The following is an 8910-nucleotide window of genomic DNA, read 5'->3' as shown; positions in this document are numbered from 1 at the left end:
ATGAAAGGAGATGCAGATCAGGCAAAGGCAGCAGATCTAAGGTTATCGGCTTCAGGACGAAATGCGCATTCCCAACAAGTCAACAGCCCTACCATCACCACAACTACTACTACAGATGTTATATGTGGTTCGACCTCAGATCCCGTTAAAGGAGGAGGTAAGGGAAGTTGGTTTCGGAGGCATTCTCTTTTGGATCATTTTGATTGAATTAATCATGTAGTACAGGTGTTGATTTTTTGTGCATGATTATTCTATCACAGAAAAAAAACTTGGCATTCAAAATGATGGTGAGTTTAGTCTTGAAGATGAGGAGAATCTTAAGAGCAAAGGAACACTACCAGTTATTAACTGGTCTGCGGGTTCCAAGGATTCGCTTCAGGATCAGACTAAAAATGGTACTTTTATCAGCAATTATGATGAAACAACTGGACATGGAAGAGATGAGTTAATGAAAGAGGCAGATCTTGAAACGGGAAACAAAAGGGTACCGGCCACCTTCCGTAAACAGACAAGAAAACAACGGCGAAAACATAGACGTCGTCGTTCTCTTGAAAGCAAAGGTACGTACTAATTTATATTCAGACCGTAAATCAATTAGCACATTCTCGTCGTAATTTGAAATGAACAACTTATAATTTTTAATTCTGAAAAAGGTGGAGAAAGGAAAAGGAAAGAAGATAATTAGCTGAAAGCATTTGGTTATATATCATGTACATGCATTCATACATGTGAGAAAATATTTATTTGCTGGATGGTTTTGGAGGCATTCTCTTTTGGATCATTTTGATTGAAATGTATAGGGGTTGATTTATTTTTGTGCATGATTCTATGACAACAAAAGAACTTGGAGATGACAATTACATCACCAAAGGAGATGAGTTGAAAGAGGTAGATCATCTTGAAACGGAAAACAAATGGGTACCTTCAAGTTTTGATCTTGGAAGCCTCGAAGGTACTAATTTAAATTCAGATCGTTAGACATGCAATTAGCACATTAATCTTGTCGTAATTTGAAATTAACAACTTTTATAATTTTGTTTACAAACTTACATGCTCTATTATTGCAGTAGTAGTTTGATTATTTTGGTGTGTCAATAAAAATGAAAGCTCAAGACAGTAGATAGAGGAACAGAATAAGTACTGCTTAGCAATAACAGGATAAGTTACTTTGTCACACAGTTCACACTTCTTAGGGCACGTTTGGTTAGATTAGATGAAATTTGAAAGTTTAATATAATATATATTATTAGAATATTATCTTTTATTACTATATTTGTATTAAAATTTAAAAAAGTTAAATTATTAATTATATTTTATATAAGAGTTTAGAAAAATTACAATAATTATATGTGAGGAGTAATCTTATCTCCCAAACCAAACCATCGAGAGGACTTAGGAATAAGGAATTAAAATGCTTCTCCCACCAGAGAAACTACCCATTTTGACTTTTATTTTTTATTTTTTTATTTACTTTAGGTTTAAGGAAGTGCATGTTTTTTCATTAAATTTGTGATTTTTTTTTTTATGAAAATGTTTAAGGAGATTTAAAAAAGCACTAAATACGAAAAGTGCATGATTTTGAACTATCGGTACAATGCAGAGTTATCTTTCTTCGTAAGCCTAGCATTGTCCAAGAAATAAATTAAACATTAATTGTCCGTAAACGAGAATTTCTTTATAATTTTAAATTTTAAATTTTACCTCTTCATTGTAAATAATGACAGTACCAGTTGTACTTGCATAGGATTAAGTTTGAGGATAAAATTCCTTTCAAAAAATAAAAAAAGTTTTGAGGATAAAATGGTAGTGGTCAACTATAAGGAGTACTTTTAATTAAGAGAAGTATTTAATTTATCAATCAAAGAATCAATTTACGAAAGTGCCCTGAAAATTGATTACACTGCTGCTACTTCATTAGGCAGGTTTGGGACATCAAACAAAACATAAAATTCTCATCTCATCTCATCTCATCTCATCATTACACATTTTTCAAATTCCTATACAAAATATAATAAACAATTCAACTTTTTTAAATCCCAAACGGAGATTGTGAATAGAACCCTTGAACAATACCTAAGATGTTTTTGCCACGAGGAGCGAAGAAGATGGGGTGATTTCTTGACATGGGCCAAGTATTGGTACAACACTTCTTTTCATGCCTCAATACAAAGAAGTCCGTTTGAAGTAGTGTATGGAAGATCTCCACCCACCTTGGTGAACTATGAGAAAGGCACGACAAGAAGTGAAGAGGTTGAGAATGAACTACTTACAAGAGATGAGATATTGACAACGGTAAAAAGGGAGCTCAAAAGAGCTCAAGAGAGAATGAAGAAGCACTATGGTCAAGGAAGGCGTATAGTGAACTTTGATGTGGGAGACTATGTCTACCTTAAGCTACAACCTTTTGGACAAACCACCTTAAGAAAGAAGCTTAGTTTGAAGCCCTCAAAGAGGTATTATGGGCCATTCTTTGGAAAAAGTGGGCGAAGTAGCCTATAGATTGGAACTTCCTCCAACCTCCAAGCTACATCCAGTTTTCCATGTGACGGTTTTGAAAAAGAGAATTGGTGACCTGAAGCTCATTGTGGAGGAATTTCCAAGGTTTGATGATGAGGACCGAATGCTTCTACAACCAAAAGAAGCCCTTGATTATAGAATAGTCTCAAGGGGGAGAAAGAGAAGAAAAGTGTGGCAAGTATTAATCAAGTGGGGGGGAGCACCAAGAGATGAGGTTACGTGGGAAGATTATGATGACATAGGGGAAAGATTTCCTCAATTTATCCTTAAGGGCAAGGATATACTTGAAGGGAGGGGGATTGTTAGATCCCCTAGGAAAGTGGCCTCGGGACAAGCTTCAACATTGGCCTTGGAAGGCAAGGACAACACCTCAGCAAGCCTATACACATGCCTTGGCCTGTGCCGTGTCACGCCTGGGGCGCCCAGCATGCATGCATGCCTTGGCTCGTGCGTTGACACGCACGGGGCGCCCAACATGCGGGCTAGCGACGTTAAGGGGCTCACGCCCATGAGCGCGTGGCCCAGACGCACACCCATGCGCGAGCGGGCCTTGCGCCCGCCCATGCGCGCGCGGCCCATGCACACGCCCATGCGCGCACGACCCTTGTGCACGCCTATGAGCGCGCGACTCTTGTGCCTGCCTATGCGCACATCCATGCGCACGCCCCAATGTGCGCCCCACGCCGCACACCAGTGAGGTTAGTGGCATGCCTCGTGGCATGCCATCCAGCGCACGGCTCCAGCCCATGTCTTGCAGAGCAGGCCAGTGGCATGCCCACCAGGCATGCCATCCAGCGCATGGCTCCAACCCGTGCCTTGCAGAGCAGGCCAGTGGCATGCCATCCAGCGCATGGCTCCAACTCATGCCTTGCAGCCAGCGCCTAGGCCACCAGCCTAGGCCATGCAGTGCACCCACATGGCTCACCATCAGCAAGCCATGCCGCACCACCTAGCCATGGACCAGCCCGAAGACCACCATGCAATCACCTAGCCCACCATGGGGCCATGCATGTCACGGCCAAGAGTGGTCCATACCACTATCCATTTGTTTTTTATTTAATTCATTAATATTTATTTACAAGGGACCTAATGGGGGTTTCCAAGTTGTGACTCTTATAAATAAGACCCTTAGTCTTTTCTTTTACATCTTTTGACAAATTCCTTTTGGGACAACTTTGTTCTTGAGATCACTTGTTTCAGTGCTTAGCATTTGGGCTCTTTGAGGTGCAATTCGTGAATCCCTAAGGAGAGAATCACACTTTGCAATTCGTGAATAAGTGTGATTAGGTTTATCAATCTTATGAGTATTATTCATTCATTTCCTTGTTTTCTATTTTCTCTACATTGATCTTATTATTTGCTTGAAGTGTTCTTGAATTATTCTTGAGTTGTTCTTGAGAACACATTGTGTTCATCCATTGTTCATTGCCGAAACCATCTCAATTGCCTCATTTGATCTATCCAAACACTTAGTGCCGTCCACTATAGTGTTTGCCCTAGTCCAACTTACATAAATAGCCTTGCCACCCCCCTCATGAAACCCTAGCCAACTTCCCTTGTTCGGCCAACACTTGCCTTACTTGGAATTGCCCTAGCCGCCCACCTTCCTTTTCACATTGGGATTCCTACAAGTCAGGAACCCTAGTGATCATCCCATCATCCCTAACCGGCCATCTCTTCCCTTATTAGAGTTCCAAGATTTTAGGAATGATTCCTAAAATCTCTCCATCAACCAATCAAGCCATCATTGTGCCGTCCACCCTAGCCGCCCAACTCTTTGCCCTAGTTCCATCTTCTTTCATCCAATCCTAACCCTAAACCCTAAGTGGCGCCAACCCTACATGCATCTATTGCCGTGCGCCTCCATCATCCATAGCAACCCTCACTTGCCTAACCAAGCCTAAACACCTAACCTCACCCAACTACCATTGCCACTTTGACAACCCTTGCACTTGAACCAAGCAAGAGAGGAACGGGTTCACGGTCATCACAAGGAGATTCTAAGCAAGGAGGTCGTAGTGTTTAGGGACTTGACCGGGGTCCCTAACACCTCTCTTGGGCGCGTGTGGCGTGTGTTGAGAGTGGGCTTCACTCTCCGATCTTCAAGCAGCGCGTGGAGGAGCGTTCAGCCTCCGTTCGGCCTCTGGTTTTCACCGCTTTTCTTGTCTCGATGATACGAACACAGTGGTATGCTCAAATTTGAAAACTGAGGTATGCGCTAAAACCGAATTTTCTGTAAAAAACTCTTCCCAACAATCGCTTTGATACCCCTTGTTGGGAAAATTAACACAGTGAAAAGAATAAAAGTGGAAATAAAAGAGTACACTCATGCACTTAGTGACACCAAGAATTTAACGTGGTTCAGCAATTGCCAACATCCACAGAAAAGAGCTTCACTAATAAATAGTAGAATACAAGAAAATGTTATAGAGGAGGAGGATCATACTCTACTCAACTCAGCTCTCTTCTTTTCTCTCAAAGCTCTCCTAACTCTCTCTCTTTTCTTTTCTCCTTGGTTGTATTTGAAGCTCTCGCATGGAGCTTCAATTTATAAATGATTATATATCGCCTACCTATATGAATGCATTTATTTGCATTCAATTGATAACTGCTGGGCGTTGGGGTGCTGAGCGCTGGGAGATGAGTGCTGAGCAGTCAACAATGACTGCTGAGGGCATGGACTTCAACATCATTTACTTAGATTAATCTCTGTTTTGATCCAGAAAATCACTACACAACTTGGTAAGCAATATATATCCTGTTTGTTGCTATCATGCAACCTTTCATTTTCCTCTATATAAAGACTCGTACGATCATTAGATCCATAAATTTTAAATTCTGTGAAGGGTGGAGAAAGGTAAAAGAAAGAAGATAATTACCTAAAAGCTTTCTGCTACATATGTGCATGCATGTAAGAAAATGCTTATTTGCTTGATGGTTCTGGAGGCATGCTTTTATGGATCATTTTGATTGAAATATGTACGTAGGTGTTGATTTTTGTAATTCTATGACAGAAAAAGAACTGGGCATTCAAGATGAGGAGAATCGTAAGAGCAAAGGAAGACTACCAGTTATTAATTGGTCTGCGGGTTCCAAGGATTCGATTCAGGATGAGACTAAAAATGATACTTATATCAGCAATTATGATGAAACAACTGGACAAGAAAGAGATGAGTTAATGAAAGAGGCAGATCTTGAAACGGGAAACAAAAGGGTACCGGCCACCTTCGGTAAACAGACAAGAAAACAACTGCGATCAAGCCATAAACGTCGTCGTTCTCTTGAAAGCAAAGGTACGTACTAATTTACATTCAGACCGTAAGACAATTAGCACATTCTCGTCGTAATTTGAAATGACAACTTTATAAATTTTAAATTCTGTAAAAGGTGGAGAAAGGAAAAGGAAAGAAGATAATTAGCTGAAAGCATTTGGTTATATATCATGTACATGCATTCATACATGTGAGAAAATATTTATTTGCTGGATGGTTTTGGAGGCATTCTCTTTTGGATCATTTTGATTGAAATGTATAGGGGTTGATTTATTTTTGTGCATGATTCTATGACAACAAAAGAACTTGGAGATGACAATTACATCACCAAAGGAGATGAGTTGAAAGAGGTAGATCATCTTGAAACGGAAAACAAATGGGTACCTTCAAGTTTTGATCTTGGAAGCCTCGAAGGTACTAATTTAAATTCAGATCGTTAGACATGCAATTAGCACATTAATCTCGTCGTAATTTGAAATTAACAACTTTTAGAATTTTGTTTACAACTGACATGCTCTATTATTGCAGTGCATGTTTAAGGAAGTGCATGTTTTTTCATTAAATTTGTGATTTTTTTTTTATGAAAATGTTTAAGGAGATTTAAAAAAGCACTAAATACGAAAAGTGCATGATTTTGAACTATCGGTACAATGCAGAGTTATCTTTCTTCGTAAGCCTAGCATTGTCCAAAAAATAAATTAAACATTAATTGTCCGTAAACGAGAATTTCTTTATAATTTTAAATTTTAAATTTTACCTCTTCATTGTAAATAATGACGTTGCGGTCAGTCGACAGTTTATATATCACTGATTCACTTCTTTAACTATTAAAAAAATAAACTAAAATACAAAGAATAAAAATAGAGTAATGTTAGAGAGAAGTCATTATAGTAGTACACACTTTACACTCACTGCATGGCTGCTTCTAATTAATTGTTTCTAACATTCACTTAGGAAGATATATGATCTAGATAATTCTACATCATATATACAAAATAAATACTCTTAATAGTGACTTCTATTTATATTTATTCATAAAAATATAGCACAAACTTGAATTTTCATCTATTAAGGTTGCGTTTGGATGTTGAAGTGAGTTGAGTTGAATTGAGTTGAGTTGATAAAATATTGTTAGAATATTATTTATTATTATTATTATTATTTTAAAATTTGAAAAAGTTGAATTGTTTATTATATTTTATATTGGAATTTGAAAAAGTTATAATAATGAATTGAGATGAATTGAGAGGATTTTTGATTCCAAACGAAGCTAAAACTCAGGCCGTACTCAAAGCCCAATAAAGAACCATCTTTTGGCCCAGCTGGCTCGTAAGGCGTCGTCGACGTTTTTACGTTTCATTCCCATCTGAAGGCAGCAGGGAGCGAGCTGTGAAAGAATCAGAGATCTTCGATCGAAGAAGAATTTGCGAAGTTGAGAACAAAGAAGGAGATATTGCCCACGGTCTCGAGAGGGCGCTCGTCGTCTTCTGCATCTCGAGCTAACCCCATGTTTCCTCAGTACCTCCGCCGAATAGTCAAGGTTTCTCTCTCTAGTTTTTCTTTCGCGCAAAGGATCTGATTTCCATATCAATCTAATTTATAACTTATAATATGAATGCTCATCGTGTTCACGAACCCGATCTAGGAATAGCTCATACCCTGGAAAGCTGCCTCTCTTACCTATACTGCTTGAACATTTTATTTTTTGAAATGCTGTGTAATTTATTGTTCTGGAATTGGGGCTTGTCCTCAAGACCAATAGTCTCGAATTTTCTGAGAAGTTTAATGATTAGCTTCTTCGCTCGAATTGATGTAAATTGCCGTGATGGATGCTGATTCTGAGCAAGCAGTTCATCCACTGCTAAAGCTGCACAAGAGACTTTGGCTATTTAAGTGCTAGTAAATTTGATTAGGTGAATTTTTTGTATCTTCAGTTCTCATTGTCAATGCTATCTGCTAGTGCAAAGGTATTAAACTATAACATTTCGTAATTAAGTTATGATATCATTCAATATTGGACATTACCTCAGTAATGGTATTTTATTTTTTAACTGGATGGTTACCATAATTTGTTGGCTTTGTGATAAAACGTGATTTCTTTGGATCATTACACTAAGGTATATTAAATTACTTATTATTTTTTTTATTCAAGTTCTTTACTATGCCTGTACCCCTTTAACCCCGCTTCATTGAAAACTTTTATGGATTGTTGGTTATGAAAGAGTTACTTTTAGGGCATTCACAATCTGATTGAATTCATGCTCAACTTGCCTTTGATCATTCATATTTTAATCGTGTGTGTGTGTGTGTATTTCATGGATTTCTTTTTCCAATGACTGGTTCTTTGCAGTGGCAACAAATGGATGTTGAATATACCTTTTGGCAAATGCTTCACCTATGCACTTCGCCAAAAGTTGTGTAAGTATCCGCCAGCCTTTGGCTTGTCATGGTCACCATCATCAATATTATTGTTTTTTTTGAGGATAAAATTCCTTTCAAAAAATAAAAAAAAAATGGTAGGAGGAGGATAAAATGGTAGTGGTCAACTATAAGGAGTACTTTTAATTAAGAGAAGTATTTAATTTATCAATCAAAGAATCAATTTACGAAATTGCCCTCAAAATTCATTACACTGCTGCTACTTCATTATTCCGTCTTATCTTTAGAATACAAAATTTCGTCTACTTTCAAAATTTCTTTTTTAAATATTATTTAAACATAAATATTTTTTAATTTTTAATTTTTAATTTTTTTAATCTAATCCTTACATAATCATTACAACATAGATTCTCAAATTTTAAAATAAAATATGAAAAACAATACAATTTTTTTTTTTAGATTCCAAAATGATAATTACATTCTAATAATATTTTATTTTATAATATTTTTATTCAATTTTTTTTTAATCTTCTTTCCTAAATTCTAATAAAATATCTAAATTCAAATTATTTTACTACTATATATTCACAAAATTTTCATTTCATCTCATTCTTTCTCCTTAGATTTTCTAGTACTACTTTTGCACAATGAAAGAAAAATGCAAAACTCAATTAGACATTGAGAAAGGAATATTCTATTTCGAGAGAGAAATTACAGAATTTAAAATTTGTTAGAACTCAAA

The 8910-nt window shown here is 37.2% G+C and overlaps 1 protein-coding gene across 1 annotated transcript; it reads left to right on the top strand.

Annotated features, from left to right (window-relative positions):
- LOC109022060 lies at positions 1-7330 on the top strand. The gene is made up of 6 exons (XM_035690869.1): positions 1-157; positions 261-560; positions 842-952; positions 5532-5810; positions 6087-6203; positions 7071-7330. Exons 1-6 carry the CDS (start codon positions 1-3, stop codon positions 7157-7159), a joined length of 1053 nt encoding a protein of 350 aa, XP_035546762.1. The 3' UTR covers positions 7160-7330.
- Positions 7331-8910: the final 1580 nt, after the last annotated feature.

Source organism: Juglans regia, chromosome 6 (assembly GCF_001411555.2).
Source record: "Juglans regia cultivar Chandler chromosome 6, Walnut 2.0, whole genome shotgun sequence".
Taxonomy (NCBI): domain Eukaryota; kingdom Viridiplantae; phylum Streptophyta; class Magnoliopsida; order Fagales; family Juglandaceae; genus Juglans; species Juglans regia.
Note: the sequence above shows the minus strand (reverse complement) of the source record. Positions and strands in the feature narration are given on the sequence as shown.

Coding starts and splice junctions, on each gene's coding strand:
- LOC109022060 (XM_035690869.1), top strand. CDS start 1: ATGAAAGGAGATGCAGATCAGGCAAAGGCAGCAGATCTAAGGTTATCG. Junction 5,811..6,086: donor TCGTTCTCTTGAAAGCAAAG/GTACGTACTAAT, acceptor ATTCTATGACAA/CAAAAGAACTTGGAGATGAC. Junction 6,204..7,070: donor TGATCTTGGAAGCCTCGAAG/GTACTAATTTAA, acceptor GCTAAAACTCAG/GCCGTACTCAAAGCCCAATA.